The sequence below is a fragment of the Sminthopsis crassicaudata genome, chromosome 2, assembly GCF_048593235.1.
Source record: "Sminthopsis crassicaudata isolate SCR6 chromosome 2, ASM4859323v1, whole genome shotgun sequence".
Taxonomy (NCBI): domain Eukaryota; kingdom Metazoa; phylum Chordata; class Mammalia; order Dasyuromorphia; family Dasyuridae; genus Sminthopsis; species Sminthopsis crassicaudata.
In genome coordinates, this window is record NC_133618.1 from 147,019,679 (window position 1) to 147,043,090 (window position 23,412).

General features: G+C 32.3%; 1 protein-coding gene across 1 annotated transcript in view; it reads right to left on the reverse strand.

Annotated features, from left to right (window-relative positions):
- Window positions 1-23,412, reverse strand: part of FZD3 (frizzled class receptor 3) — a 79,532-nt gene that overhangs the window by 41,426 nt on the left and 14,694 nt on the right. The window contains exon 2 of the mRNA XM_074287577.1: window positions 19,832-20,364. Coding sequence (XP_074143678.1) covers window positions 19,832-20,020 — 189 coding nt within the window. The 5' untranslated portion in view covers window positions 20,021-20,364. The remainder of the gene's footprint in view (window positions 1-19,831; window positions 20,365-23,412) is intronic.

A 23,412-nucleotide genomic window follows, 5' to 3' on the forward strand; every position in this document is an offset into this window, starting at 1 on the left:
CATCAGTCAGAGAATGGCTGAATAAGTTATGGAATATTATTGTTCTATAAAAAATGACCAGCAGATTCATTTCAGAGAGGCCTGGAGAAAGTTACATGAACTGATGCTGAGTGAAATGAGCAGAACCAGGAGATCACTGTATATGGCAATAAGATTATGCAATGATCAATTATGATGGATGTGACTCTTTTCAACAATAAGATAATCCAGGCCAGTTCCAGGAGTATTGTGATGATGAAAGCCATCTGTACTAAGAGAGAGGACTGTGGGAACTGAATGTGGATCACAACATAGTATTTTCACTCTTTTTTTGCTTGCTTTTTTTTTTTTTTTTTGCTTGTTTGCTCACATTTTTTTCCTTTTTGATCTGCTTTTTCTTGTGCAGCATGATAAGTATAGAAGAACTGCACATGTTTAACATATATTGGATTTTTTGTCATCTAGGGAAGGGGGGGAAATTTGGAACATAAGGATCAATGTTGAAAAATCATCCATATATATGTTTTGAAAATAAAAGCTTTAATAAAAAAAAAAAAACTTTTTCTTTGAGGTCCATCTATCTGTATTATCTAATCCAAACTTTTTCTAGTCATTTACTTGGCTTTTCCCCAGTATCTCCCTTCCTCTTATAAGGAATTTAGCATTTGGTTCACAATTTTTTCTCATTCTCAAACCCTGCCTTATATTTGGGCCTCCCAACATAAAAACTGATATTGCTTCAAATACTCTGATCTCTAGCTAATCAACTTCAATTTCCATAAATTTCTTTGTGCTCCTAAATCTACATATTTAGCCCTCTTTTCTCTTTTAGGCTTCAATTCTATATCAACAACTAGGTATTTCCACTTGGATCTATAGTAGGCATCTTAAATTCAACATAACCAAAAAAGGATTCATTATCTTTCCTACCCCCTTCAGTACTCTCCTTTCTCTATGTCTTAAAACCCATAACTTCTTTCAAAACTCAGTGCAAGAGGCCCTTACTGATTTCCTGAATTATTAGTTCCCCTTGACTCAGATATTTTATTTATTTATTATCTATGTTATATTTATTATATAGACATACTATCTCTCCCAGCCACAAATAAATTCCTCAAGAACAGAGAATATCTCATGTTTGCATCTGTATTCCTAGCAGTACATGGAATACATGGTAGTCTGGTAATAATAACAATAGTTAGCATTTATATAATGCTTTTAAGATTGTTAGCAAAGTACTTTATATGTTGTTTCATTTAATCATCAAAACTGTGAGATGGGTACTAGTTTGACAGAAGAGAAAATTAAATGACTTCCTCAGGACCATGAAGCTAATAAGTATCTGAAGCAGGATCTGAACTCGCCCAACACTTTGAGTCACCTAAAAATCTATAAAATATATAAATACCTATAAAAAAAGATCCTTAATAAATGTTTTCTGAATGAATTCTCCCAAAACTTATTACTCCAAAATGTAGTGGAGAAAACCACCTCTCTGTTTAATCAGGATTACAATCTTGGAGACATACTGACTTCATTTTTTCTAATCCCTATATCCAATTTATGTAAGATCCCAACATATCTCACCCATCCCATTCTTTCTACTCATGTGGCTATCTCCTAGTTCCCTCATTACTCTAGGCTCTCAGTACTTTTCACCTAGGCTATTTCAAAAATTTTCTCATTAGTCTTCCTGATTCCCATCTCTTCACTTTTTAATCCACCATAAAGGCAACTGCCAAAATAATCTTCCTAAAATATAGATCAGACCATGGTAATTTACTGTTTAAACATCTGCAGTTATTCTTTTTGTCTAAGATAAAATACAAATACCTCAGTTGGGCACTTAAAACTCTTTACACTCTGGTTCTAATTTGTGTTTCTAGATTCATTTCACATTACTTCCTTTCAGACACTACATTCTAGCCAAAATGGCTTTTTTTGTTGTTTCTTGACTTCATTACATCTTTACATGGTTTCTGTCTTATCCCTGGAATGTACTCCTTCCTTACCTGTCTTGTGGAACACTTACGCTTCATTCATTCATGGTTCAATTTAAGTACACAACATCCTATGGAAAACAGTAGTCAATGCTTTGTATTTACGTATCTGTGTAAATGTTCTATAAAAGTCAGAGAACCTGGGCCGTAATCTTGACTCTCATTCACTCCTTTGAGTGTGACCAAAAATAAAGTTTATCTATAAAAACAAAGGGGTGGGACTAGATGATTCCTAAAATCACTTCTAGTTTTAAGTTCTATGATTCTATGAATCCTATCTGTTGTTCAGTTAAGTCACGTCTGACTCTGTGTGACCCAGTGGACCATATCACACTAATACTGTTCGTAGTATTTTTTTTGGGCAGAGATACTGGAATAGTTTACCATTTCCTTCTCCAATGGATCAAGGCAAAGAAGTGACTTATCCAGGGTCACAGGGTTAGTAAGTTTCTGAGGATAGATTTGAACTTAGGTCTTCCTGGGCTCTAGCCATTGAGCCACCCAGCTAGCTGCCTCATGCATCTGAGTACTATAGTACATATGTATCTTGAAAGCAGGGACTACTTTCTACTTACATTTCTATACTTCTACCACCTAGTAGTGCTTTACACATGCTAGCATTTAATAAATGCTTGTTGAATTATACTTAAAATAATCTTACTTATCGATGCAAATAAAGCTAATCATCATCTCTTTTTTATTTTAATTAAGCTCTATACCAGAGGTGAGAGAATAAATTTCTTAATTGAAAGTTTTCAAAATAATTTCTATTTATCTAAAAACACCACCCAAATAAAACAGAGGGGCCAAGTATCTCATTTTTTAGATAAATGTAAGTACCTCCAGAAGGGCAGTGCTAGTTTTAGCTTGGGGCACAACTGCTCATCTCGAACAGCTCTCCAGCTATTTTCTCAGACCAGAAAGAAACTAGAAGAATTTGATTAAGGGAGCCCAACTCCAATGCCATCAAGAAGCATTAGAATTTATCTCATATCAATGATAATGATGGCATACTATAAAATCTATCAGACTCTTCCCATCTGGGAAAGGTTTCAAGTATGGTCCAACAACAAACTCATATGTTATTTAAGTACCATCTTAGCTAAATTTAAAGAAGCTCTTTTCCAGATTGATTGCAGGGAGATACAGCCCTCAAAGATATCCAAGATTAAATTATAGTAAGATTGAAATTTACACCAGTTAAAAATTACTGATATAACAAAATCACATATCCTTGAATTAAATTCTCTCAATTTCTCTTTTCTTTTTTCACTTTTTTCTCTTTCTTTTCATGCTTTCCCATCTTTCCTATTCTTTAAAAGTCTGCTTCCCTATTGAGTCAAAGTAAACTGCAGTGAAGTAGGAAGTATTAGTGCCTGAGTCTCCTTAAAGGGGGGGAAAGAAGAGAAGAGATAAATATCCACAACTTCTTCCAGGAGTTGATTCTAGCCTTAGGATTGGATAGAACTGTGAGGGGCTAGGATTATGCCTTTGAGCAGCCCATTATTCCAGTTACTTGATAAAACAAAGTGATTATACCATTATCTATTCCCTCCATACACCAAAAAAGGGGTGGGGGGACATATAACTCCTTGCACCTAAAACTAGTGAAATCTAACGGACAATGTCTTTAACTCTCTGATAAGAATCAAGAGAAGCAGTGTATTTTGTATAGTTCAAGCTTCAAATATACTTTTCACCATCAGTTTAAACATGGCACATATATTTACATTACTAGCTTTGTAATCTAGGTATGGTCATTTAACCTCAAAGCTTTTTTAGTTTCCTCTGTTAAAATAGGATTATTAGCAACATACTACTTAGGTAGATATATCAAAAGAGCTTAATATATGTAAAGGTTTCAAATGAATTCTGAAACCTTAAAGAACTATTTAAACATTAGATATTTTTATTATCTTTACTTTCATAATAATTCAGTTGAATGGGTCTATGAAACCAGGAAGGCAGATACATATAAATAGGAGAAACTAAGGAACAGATAAATTAAGTGATTCACCCAAGGTCACATCCCAAGTTAATAGAATAATTAGAATTAGAACATACATTTTTCTGAATCTTGCCCCAGTATTCTTCCATTACACAATATTTCTTTCCCCATTAACCCTGTGATAAAACAGACAACTTAGGTGAGGAAAGTTTTCATACAATATTGATGATATTCTCCTGGATCTGTTTACTTCATTTTGCACCAGTTCATGTAAATGTTTCCAGATTTTTCCTGAAAGTATCATGATCTTCATTCTTTATCACAAAATAGTATCCCATCACAATCATAAATCACAATCATTCAATCATTACCCAAATGAAGAAGATCTCAATTTTCATTTTTTTGCCACCACATATAAAATATATGTTTATACATGTAAATCTTTAAAATTGTATTTATTTACTGTACATATGTATATCTTTTTCCTTTTTCTTTGATCTCTATGAGAGAGATTTTGACTTAGCTGGGTCAAAGGGTACCATTTTATAGCCCTTTGAGCATAATTTCAAATTGTTCTCCATAATGGTTGAAATCACAACTCTACTAACAAAGCATTTAGTGTCTCAATTTTTCCACACCCAACATACATTTTCGTTTCTGTCATATCAGATAATCTAATAGGTGTGATGTGGTACCTACCTCAGAGTTGTTTTAATTTATATTTCTGTAGTCAATAGTGATTTAGAATATCTTAAAATCATGACTCTAGGTAGTTCTGACTTCTGAAGACTATCATTTTGACTATTTGTTATTTGGAGGATGACTTGTAGTCTTATAAATTTGACTCAGTTCTCTAGATATTTGATATTTTCCCACCTTTATCAGAGAACTTACAGTAAAAGAAATTCCCTCTAGTTTCTGATTTTTCTTATAATCTTAGCTGTAGTGGTTTTGTTTGTGCAAACCCTTTTCAATTCAATGTAGCAAAAGTTTTCCATTTTACATCCCATCTATTTCTTGTTTAAGCATAAATTCTTCCCCCTTCAGAAGTTTAACAAGTAAAATTTTCCATTCTAATTTGCTTAGGATGTCACCCTTTATGTCTAAACTACGTACCCATTTTGACCTTATCTTGGTACATAGTATGAGCTGCTAGTCTATACTTAGTTTCTGCCAAACTGATTTCTAGTTTTCCCAGTAATTTTTGTCAAATAGTGAGTTCTTGTCACTAAAACTTGGATTTTGGGGGTTTACCAAACACTAGATATGGTCACTTGCTATTGCAAATGTGCTACTAATTATTGTACCTTATAATCTATTGCTCTATTTCTAAGTATTAGTACAAGTTTGTCTTAATGATTACTTTGTAATACAATTTAATATCTGATACTACTAGGCCACCTTCCTTCACATTCATTTTCCCTTGTTGCTTGATATTCTTGACATTTTGTTCTTCTGGATCAATTTTGTTATTGGTAATGTATTTTTTTTTAGAGAAAGGCAATTCAGTAAGACCTAACCTAAATGAGAATATACTTTAATATTCAATAACTTCAATGCAAAGATAGATATAGAGGACAATGGGAGAAATAAAGAGAAGCCAAAAGGCTTGTAGTAAAATCACACACACACAGAAATCTCACCTATCACTAAGAAGAATAAAGAGGCACTGGGCATGGCAAGCACTAAATAACACAACAAGAATAAAATTGATTATATTTTATTATATTTTAATATTCATGAAATGACTAAACAACTGGATTCAACTGCTAATCCAGAATCAAATGTCTCTGTATAGTCAGACCCCCAACTTGTTAAAGAGCAAAGATATAAGATATGAAGAGTATATAAAGATATAAATACCAAATTAGAAAAAAAATGAAAACATGGACTTTAATTGAGGCAACCCTAACTTAAATAGAATTCAGATTTATTTCAATTTACCATTGAAACAAAAATGTAAATTATGGCCATTTCCTCTGGAATTTTAGTTGATATAAAACAATTACCATCAAGAGGAAGCTAACAAATCAGTAGGTCTACCTGTGCTCAATAAAGATATGACAGCCAAGGGCAATAGAGTCTTACATGTAGTAAGTGATTAATAAACATTCATTGACATCAGTTTAGAACATGAATTCATTTATAAAATTTTATTAAAAAGGATGGAAGAAAATTATCACTCATAAGGCTTCAGGAAACTGTTGTGACAAAATTAAAGAAAGGTTGGCAAGAAATCAAAATAAGCAAAATTATAATGAAATAATTTAAGTATAAAACCAAAAGGTCAAAAAATAGATGGGGAAAAAAAGGAAAAGGTAGGTTAGGATCTAATACAAAAATAAAAAATTTTCAATGCAAGTCCAACCATAACATTAAGCTCTAACAATTTCTCTACAGACTGTAATGTACTCTGGACTTCCTCTACCCTGCCTTAGCTCCTTATACTGAAGACTCACTCATACTAGAAATTCATACACTGGAAGTATGAATTCTATCCTTGTTGCCTCTCCCTTTGTTTTGTTGGTTTCTCCTTGAATTTCCATTTAAGATGAATACTCAGGCCAGCCATATCTTATTCCTTTCTAAGCTATATTTCAGACTTTCTCTACCATGTACCTACCCCTTCAATTCTTTTTCAGCTTCTTTTATGTGTTGAATTCTCCATTAGAATGTATGTTTCTTGAGGGAGCTTGATTGTTTCTTTCTATTTGTATTTGTGTTCCCAGTGTTTAGTACAGCTCAGTAAATGGTTAATAAAGGCTTACTGACTCACTAATATTGTAGTTTTAGATGTTTTTCCTGAGAATATGGCAGTGTGGGAGGGTAGTGAAACTAGACCAAAAAAACCACAGAGGTCTATTATGGGGATGTCAATAAAATGCAAAATTCCTAAGGAGAGGGATTGTCTTACTTTTACATTTGGGCTCCCAGTATCTAATAGAGAGCCTAGAACAGAATAGGCACTTAATAAATGCTTGATGACTGATGATATCTGATTCTTAAAATATCAAAAATGATAGATTAGGAATAAATCTCAAGCTTAATTAGTCCTTCTGCCTTCCCCAACAGCAATCATGACAATTATAGTTACTGATGAATCAACTCATATGTCTATTTTCCTAGCTTCACAAAATTTTTATTAGAATACATTCACATTTACTATATCCTTAATGAAGATGAAATAGCAACAAGCAGGTTTTGAAAATGATGTTCTATAGTCTGTAATGATAATCCTACAGATTATAAAGATGTTGATGATTTTATATCACAACTTTCCACATAATAGTTTCAATATACTGCAATTTCGATATATTACAAGTCAGCATAAAAAATTAAATGGGAATATTTTGAGAGTTTTGGAGAGGCTACACATGACATACAAAGATCAATAGATGACAGAAAATATTTAGAAACTCAGAAATGTACAAAATTTATTTATAGCATTGCATAATATAGCCTATTACAAAATACTTAACCTAGTTACATAATAATATACTGTAAACATCCCATAAAAGAAAATAAAATCATAGACAAATTTTATGCAAATTTTCCAGATCACAGGAGCACCATATCACAATGTAGGTCTGACTGTATAAATAATAATAATAATGATAATAGCTAGCATATATATAATGCCCACTATGTAGTAGGCACTGTGTTAAGTACCTTTAGAAATACTAATTTGATCCTCCCTCACGGCAATCCTGGGAGGTAGATACTATTATTGTCTCAGTTTTAAAGTTGAGGAAACAGGGTAAATGACTTGCCCATGGTACACAGCTACTTAGTATTTCAGGTTGGATTTGAACTTAGAATTTTCTGAGTCCAGACCCAGTGCTCTACCCACTGTGCCATCTATCTGCAAAAAAAAGGTATACAGCTCTCCATATATCTTCACTGTCACAGAAGTCCATCAAAAAGAAATGATTAATTATCTACTATTTTCCAGGAGCTATAATAGCACTGGAGATACTAAGACAAAAAAGAAACAGTAGCTGCCCTCAAGAATCTTACCATCATTGGGAGAGATATTTAGCTACATAGATGCATATATAAATGCATATAGAATACATACAACATCAATGCAACTTTGCTTAGGATGGACCAGAGGATCAGAAAAGACTTCATGTAAAAGACAGTTCTTAAACTGAATCCTGAAGGAAACAAAGACTTCTAAGAAGCAGAGGTAAAGGAGGAGGGAGAGCATTGCAGCAAATGGGATGGCTGATACAAAGACATAGAAATAGGATATGGAGTGTCATATGTGAAGAATAGCAAAAAGGTTTGTTTGACTGGCTTGTAGCACAAAGGAAAGGAAATAATATATAACAAGGCTAGAAAAGTAGTTTGGGGCTAGGTTGTTTAAAAAGCTAAACAGAAGAATTTCATTTTAACAGACATTTTATTATGTAGGGGAATAACACAGACAAGTTTGCGCTGAGTAAAATCATTCTGTCAGCCATGCAGTAAACAGACTGCAGTAAGGAGAGCCTTGAGGAAAAGGGCAATGATGGTGGCTTTGTGAGCAGTGAAAAGGGGAAGGATGGGAGCAAGATTGAGAGTGTAGCTGTAACATGATTTAGCAAATGATTCAAAGGACTGAAGAAAACAAAATTATACTGTGCTTGTTTGCTGATTAAATTTTTTTTTTTGATAGGTCAAAAGACATCCTTAAAGGCTGAGTAAATGCTTTTTAAGTTTTTCTTCCATACATAAATCACAATAATATTCACAGAAGCAGTATGGCTTCTTAGACCATGAATCAAGTTATCTGTTAAAAAATCTGGAAAACTAGAAAGTATTCTCTGAGAGAAGTTAGGTTACATCAACACCTCACACCATATATCAAGAAAAAGCTCAAATGCATACATGTTTGGTTAAAAGTCACATTATAAACAGATTAGAGGAACATAAAAGAAATTACCTTTCAGATCTATAGAGAGAATAAGAGTTCATGATCAAACAAGGAGTAGAGAGAACAGTAGAAGATTTTTAAAAGATGATGTTTATTACAGAAAATTAAGTAGTTTTTGTAAACTAATTATAGAAATATTATTAAATTAATATTATATACATAATATATTATGTTATATAATATATTAATATTATAACATCAATATAATAATATATTATTATTATTAAGATATATTATTAAATGTACAATTATATATATACATATACACATGTATACATATAATTAAATATACAATAAATAAAACTACAGCTAAATATACAATTAAATATTACTTATTATATTAGTATTATTTAACTATATTTGTAAATGCAGTTAAAATTAGATGGGGAAACAACTGGATTAAAAAATCTTTACAACAAATTTATCTGACAAAAACTTATTTTTAAGACACAAATATATATATATATAAAACTGATTCTTATTTGTAAGAATATAAGCCATTCTTATATTAGTAAATAACAAAAGAACATAATTAGGTAGTTTTCTAAAGGAGAAACAAAAGCTATTAGTGGCCATATGACAAAATGTTCCAAATCATTAATAATTAAATGAAAATTAAACCACTCTCAGATTCTAGCTGATACTCATCAGATTGACAAAATTGACCCCCAAAAAGATGGGGATAAATGATGGTAGGGTAAATTAATGCACTATTAGGGAAGCTGTGGACTGCTCAAGCTACTCTGGAAAGCAATTTGGAATTCTGATACAAAAGTTACTACATTGTACATTTCCATTTACCTAGTGTTACAGCAGATAGTTCCAGAAAAAAGCTGGGAAAATTTGTATAAACTAATACAGAATGAAATAAACAGAACCAGGAGACTAACTTAAATAACAACAACATTGTAAAAATAAATAAGTCTGAAAAACTGAAGAACTCTGATCATGATTCTAGAGTAGTGATGATAAAGAATGCTATTTATATCCCGAGAGAGGATTTAATATGCTAAATAAGACATAACATTTTTGGACATAACTAATGTATGAATTTGTTATGCTCGACTATGTATATTTGGGTTTTCTTCTCATTAGGGAGAAAAATAAAATGAGAAAGAAAAAATGCTTGTCAATTTTTAAAAAATAAAATTTAATTTGAAAAAAAAGATACTTAATGTCTTTGCATGGTCTTCTGGACCCAGAAAATCAATTATTTGTAAAAATCCATTATTACTTTCATTTCCAAACTGAGAGGCTACAAGAGGGTATGTTTGATCCCAAACAAGAACTTCAGGAAACATGTCACTTAGTCAAGGTGAGGTAGAAGAAAAATGGAAAATCACTTTTAACACATGGAATATATACTTCAAACATTTGAAAATAAAATTGCCTCTATTACATTCTGATACTTTGTAAATGAAATCCTTTAAAACTTCCTGAACAGGATATTCTGGTTTTTACTTTAAATTTAACATAGTTTATTTACTATATTTGTGCTGTACCTCTGGGAATACCCCCATCTATGCCACAAAAGAAAATGCATGCCCTATCAAAAGTAGATTGAGTTTCTTGGCTACATTATTTTCCTTAATAGATTATAAGAGACTACATAAAACAGCCATTATCAAAGACTTCCTCCAAAAATCCTGAGATTGTCAGTATTTTAGAGCTCTAGAAATTTTATCTTGGCACTTTACCACTTTGTTGTTAAGGGTGGAAAAAACTAAAACAAAAGTTCAAATGACAATTACCTTAATTGCCTTTACTTTCTTCTTACTCTAATCTCCTTTAATGAAAATAGGACACTACATTTCAAGACAGAGAAGATATACTATCAGTATGTCAATAACTTTGAATGTAAATAGCAATCATTTTTGCTTTGGCCAGAAACCCTGAGGGCTTTCCCCTCTAAAATTTATTTATTTGGATTTGGGGGGGGGGGAAGGAGAGGAGGGACCAGGTGAAAGAGGATATCCTTTGCCACAATTGCTGAATGGATGTGGCCTCAGTCAAATTGAGATCTGTTGAAAAACATAGCTTAGAAAGGCCAAGGTCTCCCACTGCATTCAGGGCCATTTCCAGTAATCTTGATCTACATCTAGCCACTGGACCTAGATGGCTCTGGAGGAGAAAGTGAGACAGGTGACCTTTCACAGCCCTCCCTCACTTAAATCCAATTCACTTGAAAGTCATGGCATTACTTCCCTGATGGCATGGTCCTCTCGACAAACAAAACCAACTATGCCTTCCATTTCTGTCAGTTAAATTCCACAAAGAATATAGTTATGATATATGAGACATAGAATAGACAATTATTAAAGTGACATGGAAATTATAGTATTTCCTATAGGGCGGTACACAATATTTTCATGGGTGGATCAGTTCAAGGCCATGAAATGACAAGACATTCAGAATTGACTCTCTTCATTTCCCAATTTTAGTTTCTGAAAACCATACCACACATTTTAAATCCCTCAAAACAAAGTAATTGGCAAAGTTAGCATGGCACTAATCTAACTGAACCTACATGGTATCTGGTCTGTCTTATTATTGCATATTAAGAAAAATATGAGAAATCTTGATTCTTTTGTTAATAATCTGCCATTCCTCTTAGATATCTTTCTTTCACTCACATCTTCCAGTTGCAGAAATTTTGCTCTCTCAAGAAGACATTGCACCTACATTCTACAGTAGTGAATGCATCCTTCAAAGTACTGATGCACCTTCACTCAGGTCCATTTACATATTGGATCATGATGAGTAGGTATATCTTTTGCTTATCATTGTCACTTCCAGATCCTCCCTCAGCTACAAATACTTAGAAAACTCTCCTTTAACATTCATGCCATTTATCTTTATCACTACATTCAGACCTTCTTCTCTCCAGATTCCTTCCTCTTATTTATCTGCCTGCTCCTACTCTGTCTTATTTTCCAAGATTCTATCCTAGTTCCTCTACTTCTGTCTTTTCTAGTAACCTTATCTATGAAGATAACTCACATACCCATATACCCAGCTCCATTTTCCCCCCATAACTTTTCTTACTGTATCACCAATGTATTAATTAATCTGGATTTCTCTGAAACATCTCAAATTCAACATGATCAAAAATGAACTCATACTTTTCTTAAAATCTCTCTCCTCTTTCAAACTTCACTATTTCTGTTAAAAGCATCATGATTCTTTTCAATCTCCAGGTTTGTCACCATGGCAATATTCTCAACTTTTTACCTCCTTACCCCTAAATAATCAAATGACAAATATTACCATTTCTACCTCCACACATCTTATATGACCTCTCCTCTCTATCCACACTCATTATCTCCTGCCTAGATTATTCTAATAACCTCTTATTCTCTCAATCTCAAATCTCTCCCAACTCCAGTCTGTTACTAACATTATTTTTCTGCCATGATATGGTAGGTTACAAATCCTTTACTCAATCATTTGCTGTGTTTCCCTATTGCTTCTAGGATCAAATATAAACTCTCTGTTTAACTTTAAAGCCCTTTACAACATTGCCCTATCTTTTTAAATTTTCATCTTGTTTTCAAAAAAAGAATAGACTTTTCTCCCTTTGCCCTATTTTAAGTGTTTCTTATTTAAGATAACATTATTGGCAAAGTTCAGTGGCCAGACTAAAGTCAAGATGACTGTCAATAACAACACAGGATGCAATAGATGACCTTGGTACCTCTGATGTTTGACCACACTCTAAGAATTTCAGAGTGACCACTTCAGTTACTTTCATGGCCACTGGAACAAACTGTTCTTATTTGCCCATTCCACCACGGAAAATCTTTCCACATTTGGGATAGACATAATTCTAACCCACAGACAGCTTTTAAGGCATTACCCTTAATCTGGTTTAGCTTATCTGCTGAGATAGTTTCCTCAGTGATTACTGTGCATACAAGGAATTTCCCCTCCCTGGAGGTCTTCAAGCAAAGATGGTCTAGGTATGATGTAGAAGAATCTATTATAGGTATTGTTCAGACTAGATGGCTTCTAAGATAATAGACTCTAAGACTTCACATAGGAAGGAAATATATTAGATTCCATTTATCCAACTCCCTCATTTTACAGACGTAGAAACTGAAAACCATAAAGGTTAAATGACTTGCTAAAGGCCAATTATAAATAGGAAACCCAGGATTTGACCAGGTGTTTTAATCTCAAATCCAGTTATTTTCCTACTGCTTCCTTGCAACCATATGATTCTATAGAGTTTTAAGATTTACAAAGTGCTTTCCTCACAACTGTATAAGGTAGGTTGTTAATGCAGCTTATGGGAATTAAAGTTACTTATGTGTTTGCCTTTGTCCAGTGAAGAAGGAAAAGGCCAATCTATGCCTTTTCCAATCTATCAATGTATCTATGCCAAGAAAATCCCATGGATAGTATGATCCACATAGTCATGAAGAGTTGGGCATGACTGAAAAATAACATGAAATCATTCATTTTCATTTAGCCAGTTTTCAAGGGATTATTTTCTTTTGGTAAGATTTCATATTTTTCCCCCAAGCAGTTAACTCTGTTTTCATGTCTCTACTCCTTAACTCTTGTTTTTCCTATTTAAAAAACAAAAAACAAAAAAACAACTCTTATCAATCCTTTTTGGTTTTAAAAATCACTTTAGTTCCTTTTTTTTTTTTTTTTTAAACTCTTGCTTTAACTCTTCTAGGAATTTCTGGTGACTATGTGCCTAAATTACATTTTTCTTTGAGGATTTGCTGGTATTATTCTCTTCTGGGTTTGCATTTTGTATTTTTCTGTCACTAAAATAACCTCTGCTAGATTTCTTTTTTGTCTGTTTGCTCATTCTTCCAGTAATTTCTTGACACTGGACTTTATATTAGCATGGGGCTTTGTGCACTTTTTGGCAGGGAAGGTTGGCCTTTCTTTTAATGTTTTTCAACTGCTTTCACAGTTCTGTCTAGGGGCCTTTCAAGTTTTCAGTGCTCTCAAAAAAGTGTGATATGGGATGAAGTCTATTCTCTGCTTTCCTGGACTGGAATTTCCTGACCCAGGTCTGAGTCTATTGGTTTTTCCTTGTTTAAGAGTTTAGTAAACTACTGCTTGACTCTGATAGGCTCTCCATGTTCAGAGCAACTGAAATACTGACTGGTCTGGGATTCTTGCCCTAGTTTTTACACTATAGGTTTACAAATTGTACTAAAAGATAGAATTGCTCTGCTCCTGGGAATAGAAGCACACAACTATAATTTGCTCCCAGAACTTGTTCCTTTAAAGAACAATTTGTTTCAATATTATAAAAATTGTTTGAAAAATAGGTAAAGGAGTCCTACCAAATGCCTTCTACGACATAAATATGATCTTGATAACTAAACCAAGCTGAGTCAAGAGAGAAAGAAAACAATAGACCACTTTCCCTAATGAATACTAAAGCAAAAAAATTTAAATACTAACAAAAAGATTATAACAATATATCATAAATATCAGAATATAACCAGATTGAATTTATACCAAGAATGCAAGGATGGTTTCAATATTAAGAAATCCATAAACACAATATAAATTACAAACCCAACAAAAATTATATGATTATTTCAATAAAGGGAAAAAAAGTTTTTGAAAAGATATAACATACATTCCTGTTAAAATCCTACAAATCACAGGAATACAGAGTTTTCTTTTAACTTTTAAGAAGTTTCTACCTAAAATAAAGAACCAAGAGGACAAACTAAATGCCTTCCTAATAAGACTCAAAGTGAAGCAAACATATTTACTATCACCATTACTATCCAATCCCCCATTGCATCCAGGGCCATCTCTACTCATCCTGATCTGTATCTTGCCACTGGACCTAGATGGCTCTGTAGAAGAAAATGAAGCAGGTGACCTTGCATAGTCCTCCCTCACTTAAATCCAATTCACTTGCATGTCATGGGATCACCTCTTTGATGTCATAGGCTTCTTAGAGAATGAAGGACAAACGACAAGAAGAAAAAGAAATCCTAGCTCTAGCAATGAGATAAGAAAAAGAAAATGAAGGATCATCAGCAGAAAAGAAACAAAATGATCACTTGTGAAGATATGATGGTTTATTTAGAGAATCTTGCAGTCAACTGAAAATTGAAACAATACTGTCAGTAAAGTTGCAAGACATAAAAAACGCTACACAAATCAACATTTCTGTACATTATCAACAAAATCCAGCAAAAAGAGATAGACATTCCATTTAAAATAACTACAGACAACATAAAATATTTGAGAGTGTACCTGCCAAGACAAACATAGAAACAACATGAACAAAATTACAAAACACTCTTTATACATATAAAGGAAAATCTAAATAACTGGAGAGTTTATTGTTCAAGGGTAGGTTGAATCAATATAATGAAAATTACTATATTCCTGGGTTAATTTACTTATTTCATGCCATCCCAATCAAACTACCAATTCCATATAGAATCAGAAAAAATACATATTATTGGAAAAACAAAAGATCAAGCATATTCAAGGAATTAATTTAAAAACAACCCCAAAACAAGAGTTAGCAGTATCAGATCACAAAAGTATATCAAAAAACTGTAATCATAAAAATAATTTGGTATGAGGTAAGAAATAGAATGATTGATCAGCAGAACAGATTAAGTACATTCTGTACAGAAGCAAATAAGCATGATAACCTAGCTTTTGATAAAATTCCAATATACCAGCTATTGGGAAAAGAACTTACTAGTGAACAAAACCTTTTAGAAAAACTGTAAAGTTGTTTGGCCAATAACTCTCACCATATATCAAAACAGGCTCAGAATAGATTTATAATTCAGACATAAAGAGTGATCTCTTAAGAAAAGTAGTGGTCAATGATGGAAGAAATTAACTGTCAAATCTATGGATGAGAAAAGAGTTCATGATAAAATAAGAGACAGAGAAGTTCAAAGGGAGTAAAACAAACACTTCACAAACAAGACCACTACAGCTAAACTTAGAGAAGAAGCAGGAAAATTGGAAGGAGGGAGGGAGGCTTGCAATAAGTTCCTCTGATAAAGAACTCATTTCTAAAACATAGAAATAAAATTTATAACAACAAAAGCCATTCCCTGAATGATTGTCAAAGTTTAGGAATCAAAGAAATGAAAACTTTCATTAGCCATATGAAAAATGCTCTAAACTAGTAGTAATTAAAACTCCTTAAGTTACCACTTCATATCTTGGATAAGCTGGCAAAAAAGGAAAAGAGAAATGCTAGGAAGATTATGCAAAATCAAGTATTTTAATATTCTTTTGCTATAGGTGTGAATTGTTCCAATCATTCTGGAAAGCAAATGGAATTATGTTATTAAGCTATTAAACTTGAATACCTTTTGACTCAGTGGTGTCACTACTACATCTATACTTCAAAGAGACAAAAGAAAGAGGACCTACATGCATAAAAATATGTGTAGCAGCTCTTTTTTATGGTGGTGAAGAACTGGAAACTGAAAGGATGCTCATAAATTGAGAAATGGCTGAACAAGTTATATGAACATTATGGCACATATACTATATATAATATGCAATATATATGGCATGTACATACATATATGTACATACATAAACACACAAATATGAATATATACAGAATACCTTTATGCTGTAAGAAATGATGAAAAACCTGGGAAGATTTGTATGAAGTTAAACAAAGTGAAGTTAGCAGAACCAGGAGAGCAATTTATTTATACAATGAAAGCAATATTATGAAGATAAATTTGAAAGACCTAGTATTCTGATCAACACAATGACTAACAACAATTTCAAAGGGATTCAATGATGAAATATACTTTTCACTTTCTGAAATAAAAGCATATTTTCTTTTTCTTTTTCTCTTTCTTTCCTTCCTTCCTTCCACCTCAATTAATGCCAGAATTTATTTTGTGTGACTTTACACAATTATATTAGCTTTTATTTTTCTTGCCTTTTCAGTGAGTGAAGGGGCAGAGAAAGGAAGAAAATTCAGATCTGAAAATAACAAAAAGGTAAAAAAAATTTAAATTAAAAAAAAAAAAAACCCTAAACCAAGATAAACAGGGAAGACTGCTAGAGAACTTAAAAAAACAGCAATGGAAGGGAAGTCCACTTAATTAAGGTAGCATTTAAAGTCCTGTTTGAGAATCACTGACAAAGAACACAAACAAAAACATAGTTGAAATTATATATACATACCCACCATCACTTGGCACAAATGATCATATATTTCGTCACTATAATGCCAATGTTTATCAAAATCAAAATTCCACAAAAGCACACAGAAATATACCATATCCAGAGATTCACAAGGAATAAACACACATATACATAAATATTCCTAGTTTCATACATGGTATACATACAAACTTGAATACACCAAAATAAACAATACTTATAATTTGTGCATTTCTCAGCAGACAACTAAAATTTTTCATTACTTTTCCCTTCTCTATAATAAAAGGCCAGGAACTAGAAATCCAAGCTTCTAGTCAACATCATTTGGGCAGATTCCATTTCCCATGAAATCCACTGCTTATATGGTTCTATGAAAATATAGCCACAAAAAGAAATTTTGAGAAAATCTATAATTATCAAGAGCATTTTATTTATTGGACCAGACCTGAAAAATCCAAGATGGTGCTCTTCAGCCAGGTTGCACTAAATAACATTTAGACCACTCTGACTTTCTAAATCAGTCACATAATCTTTGATCTATAGATTAAAATACCATAATATAAAAAAATCTGTATAAAACTAACAGAAGACAGGAATAAGGATATAGACCTAGTCATACATTGCAACTGGTTTGTAGCTAACTGCTTATATGCTGTTGGGAAATAACCACTAATTGAATATTCCAACTAAACATGCCATGACTCAGAAAAATATGTTAATAAGTGAGCATCATAAAAGTACTACAATGTACCAGGCACTATATATACTAAGCTATAGGGACACAAGGTGACTCTTCAGCAAGGAAAATGAGGACATGATTCCATTATGAAGAGTTTGCTAATCCAGGGAATACTTAAGATACGCTGTTTTGATAAAATAATACCTCCATTGAATTTACCTTTGTAATTACAATTCAGACTGCAAACTCCAAGGGATCAATCTCTACTCAAGTGCTAGCATCTAAAGTAGATTTACAGAAATATTAAACAGTGCTCATAGAACAAAAAAAAAATGCTCATAGAACAGAAATGCAAGCACCTAAAAACACCTCAATGAAAATTTCTCAATGAGACAGTGTAGCTCTCACATCAAATTAGTTACAGTTATTGTCTGTATCCTCAGCCTTTAGAGTTTTTCTCTAGGGTAACACTTAGTAAATTATGTTGTTTCTTTCCATGTACCTTTAGAGCTTCTGCCACCCAAAATCATGGATCTTATCTTAATAGGTAGAAGAGCAAAGAGAGTTTCAACAATGAACAATTTTTCATCAGGAAAATACTATAATCAAATTGAAATTTACCAATTAGTGCTTTAGTTAGTCCTAAGTATATTCTATTGTTTTTTAAACAATATGGTTGTAAATCTAACCACTTTAAAAGTTTACCTCCTGGTTGATGTATAATGTTTCACTGAGTTAGAGATTATTTCTACATTCTTCATATTTTGGGGGACAGAGGAAGAAGAGAGAATATTAGGGTAGAGAAAATGAGTAGTTCTCATGGCAATCATAGGATCCCAACTAATCTGTTTTAAAATGACTGCCAATAATTCATATTTCTTTTTGTCAAACCCAATTCTCATGCACAACTTTTATTTAATATAGTAATGTGCTCCCAAGCTTCTAAGAGAATACTGACTTTCTGAAACACATAAAAGTTAAAACAGCATGATTTAAACTTCTAAAATCATTAACAAGATGAATAAAAGCCAAAGTGCAAAACATATTCTAATAAACAGATTTATTTATTTATTTTTTGGCGAGGCAATTGGGGTTAAGTGACTTGCCCGGGGTTATACAGCTAGGAAGTGTTAAGTGTCTGAGGCCACATTTGAACTCAGGTCCTCCTGACTTCAGGGCTAGTGTTCTATCCACTGCGCCACCTAGCTGCCCCTAACAGATTTTCACCAATGTGTTTACTTCCATATCAAAAATTTTAAAAGTCTCTTATATTGCAAGTAAAAAAGAAAAAGTATCTTTGTCCATAATATAAAATACATACAAAACATTTATATTTCAAAGATGTTAAATGATGTCTTGCTAGTTGCTCACATGTTACTGAAAATAACAAATACTTAATTAGTTTCCTCAACTAAAACATACAGACAAAAACCACTGTGGGAAGTTATCTAAAGAATTATTTAAAATTCAATAAGAATCTTAATAAAGTACTTAAAATAAAGACAGGTAGTTTTAATTCAATTCACAACTCCAATAGCATCAACTATTTCAGATGTTTAGAATTAGACTTTCTTAGGTTTCTGTCAAAATAGTTATGGGTTAGAAATTAATGAATTTTTAAAAATTCAAATCTGAAAAAAATTAAAATCTGTTAAACCAACTACTTGATAATTAAAACAAGATAATTCACTTATCAGAATCAATAAACTTACTGGAAATCCATATCATGAATGACAGATGATTTTTTCCATCTCCATTTGCCTGAATAGCTTTTCTAACAAAATACACAACTTAAAAGACAAAAATAATATAATTTAACATGAAGGGATAGTAGTATTTTAATAACTACATTCAAACTTCTAAATGGTTATAGAATTTCTGCTTTATACAAGGGATTTAAATCATTTAAAAGTACAACATAAGGAATCAACAAATATTCCCCATATATATTCAGTCTATTATGTATTTAAGTCAAATATGAATTTTAAAAAATAATGAAACAATCATGCAGAATATTCAATGTCAAAAGTGATATGTTTTTCTTATTAAGATATTATTTATATGCATATATACAGTGTATTTTATATGTATTATGTGTTAAAAGTTATTAATGTATAAGTATGATTATATATAAATAACAGCAATATAATTCTTACCTCCATTGCTAAAGCTGCTGTCTGTTGATCATAATGATTCAGAAGATTAGGCATGAAGGTAGTATTATAAGGCAGGTCTTGGCACATCCTCAAGGTGATAGGCTCACAAGAAAATAAACTGTGCCCACTTATATACCCCACAAACATAGTCATGGACCAAAGATAGGAGAATATCCAACTTATAGCCATTCTTCTTGGAACTGAATAATATTCAGATAAATAGGCCTAATAAAATATAATTTTAGATATCATGCACCTGTAGGTCTCTGCTTGAAAAAAACTTCCTTTACTTCTTGCTGTTAAGCTTTGCAAACAGTTAAATATTCTTTGCATTGACAGAGCTTTGTTAACCTCATTTGACAAAAGGCATTTGTTTTTGGTTTCACAATACAGGTAAATGACATCATCTTGTCTTTTCTTTTCATTTTATTATATAGATTGCATTTGACTAACATGTCAAGTTGATTAACCACATTCCCAAACAATAGATCCCATCTTGATAGATCAGCTATTTCTTCCTCTAATTGACAGATCTGAAAAACATAAAAGAGGAGAAAAAAATCAGGTACTTCCTCTAAGAATACTGTGTAGTTACATGTTTAAATTCTTTGGTGAGAGACAGTAATTATATATATTATAAAATATATACAGCATCATCACAAAATCTTTATGGTTTGTAAATGTTATTTGAGTTGAGTCGCAATAGAAATCATCTACAAGCTACATTTTAAGATAAATTAAATGTTTTTATCAGAGATGATATGGACTTGAATTATGTGATTCTGATAATCATAGTTCTTTGTATGGTAGGCTTTTTTTTTTCATTTGTCACAGAATCTAAAATGAGACTACTTTTTGAGGGACTATAACATGCCTGACAAATGTCATTCAGTCTTCCTTAAAACTTGTAAGAAGGAGGAATTTACCCCCTCTTAAAAAAGTTTATTCCACTTTTGGTTTGTTTCAACCATTAGGAAAATTTTCCTGACAACAAGCCTAAATTGGCCTCGCTGTAACTTTCACCCATTGCTCTTCATTTTATCTTCTGGAGCCAAAGAGAACAAATCTAATCCTTCCACCATATGACAGTACTTCAAATACTTTCTGAATTTCATCTTTTCCATTCTAAGGAAATTTAGTTCTTTCAATTAATTAATTCAATGAGCAGAATCAAAGAATTTTAGAGAGACCTTGAAGGTTATTTAGTCCATGGCTTCTTAAACTTTTTTCCACTTGTGACCCTTTTTTACCCAAGAAGTTCTTATAAGACCCTGGTTATAAAGGTATATATAAATAGGCATACCACAGATTTATTGCTAATAATCTTAATTTCACAAAACCCCCCATTCAGTTATGTGACCCAATGGGAGTTGCAATCCAACTAAAGAAGCTTTGATTTAGTCCATCCCTTCTTTATTATAGAACAAGAAAATGAAATAGAACTCTTAAGTTACTTGCCCAAGGTCAAACAACGGCTAGTCAATTAGCACATATTTCAAGTACATGAATTACAAGCTTTTGTGTGGCTGTGTGAATCTAACCACCACTGAGAACTTTGATCTAGTGGAAAATTGTTCCAAAGCTGAAATAATTAAATTACAGAATTCTGTTTAAAAATTTACTTCATAGGCCAAGGATTACTTTTACACCTCTGACATGTAGCTGAAAGATTTTATTCTTTGAAATTTAATCTAAAACTATATGAAAATATAAAGCTCCAGAAAATGTTTGTCCTAATTAAGCAAAAACCAAGAGAGAATATTCGCTTGGATTTCCTCTTAGCTCCAAAGGAACTCAGATTGCCAACTCTTCCTTGTTTCTCTGACTCTCATGGCTATGGTCCAGAAGTCCTTGGCTGACAGGTGCATCTACCTCCAATACTGTAAAAGCAGTCAAACAGAGATTTCCTGTGCAGGTCTGCTGGCTTAAGGAGGTTCACATCCTCCCTCCCTGTTATGGATGTCATACCCCTTTGTTATCTGCCAGAAATTAAGCTGAGGAGTTGAGACCTCTGTTTCCAGACAAAAAGCAGCAGTTTTCTCTATATGAAAGGGAAGGGGCTTAAGAGTTGTTTGGGGAAAAGGAAAAACCTAAAGGACTTTAGCACCCCCTGCTGGATAAGTAGAGAAGCCAATGACCTGTAGCTCCCCAAATTGTAAATTTTTTTTAAAAGAGCAGCTGCCTCTGTACTCTATGATTCCCAGTTTACTCCAAATTTTCTTTTGGCTACAGCAGAGTAACATTAAATATCCATTTGTATGTGGATAGAGCACCGGCCCTGAATTCAGGAGGACCCAAGTTCAAATCTGACCTTAGTCACTTAACACTTCTTAGCTGTGTGACCTTGGGCAAGTCACTTAATCCCAACTGCCTCAGGGAGGAAAAATCCACTTATATGAACAATTTATTATTTATGCCTAATTATCATACATCACAAAAGGACTATGTGTATCATTAAACATACTAAATAAACCTAAATTTTGATAACATTAAACTGTTCACATATGTATGACAGTTCCTTGCTCTTACAACTTAGACCATTCACAACTTTTATAATAGTATCAACAATACAGATAAATCAAATAATATTGATACTAATTTGTAAAGGTTAAAAATGAATAAACTACAAAATGGAAAGTGATACCTATTATCAGTCACAATCACTCTGAAGTGTTTTGGATTAATTGAGCAGGAATGTGGGGGAAGGAGTTTTCTTGGAGGAATGTTTAGGTAATTTATTGGAAAGAATCTGTTGGGTTGTCACAAAATACATCAACAAAATTAAAAGCAAAATCACTGAATACATATTTAACACAAAAACTTCCGTTAAGGTAGTCTTTTTCTCAAGAAACTGTTACAAACAATTCCTGTACCAAAAAAAAAAAAAAAGAAAAAAAAAAAAGAAAAGAAAAAAAAAGAAAAAATTTAATGATATTCTAGGAAGAAATTTAGTAAAACATTTAAGATTTTTGAAAATATAATGTAACCCACTTATAATTCTGTTTACTCTTCCTACATAAGATAAACTCTGAGAACTAGGATTTTTTTGTCTTATATTTAGCAGGATGTCAATCACACAGCAAACATTTAATAAATGCCTGTTGAATTTAATTAACTCCATTCATTTCCTCCAAGTTTTGCTTCTAACAACTCCCCTTTTCTCATATCCAAATAAGGTAGCTATCCACTTTAAATGTTGGTTCCTTGCAATAGAATGCTATCATATCTATAAAATCTATTTAGTTGTAGGCCAATACTGTCAATTATATTTTATTTTTATAATACAGTAGATGAAATAACAGCAATCAGGTTAAAGAACTTTAATTCTTTACTCAAATGTGAATAATGATAATACTGGTGTATTTCATTTTATATAATTACTATATAATTCAAAAATGTTTTTAAAACCAAATGACAATGTTTAAATACTGTAACAGTACACGGATTCCTATGATGAATTCTTTTGTAAAGTGAAAAATCTATCTGAAAAAGGGAATAATCCCCCCCCCCCCTTAAGTCTCTTTTTAACTCCTAGTGCAAATCTGTATTTCTAGATTTTCTAAGATTCATGAAATCATAGG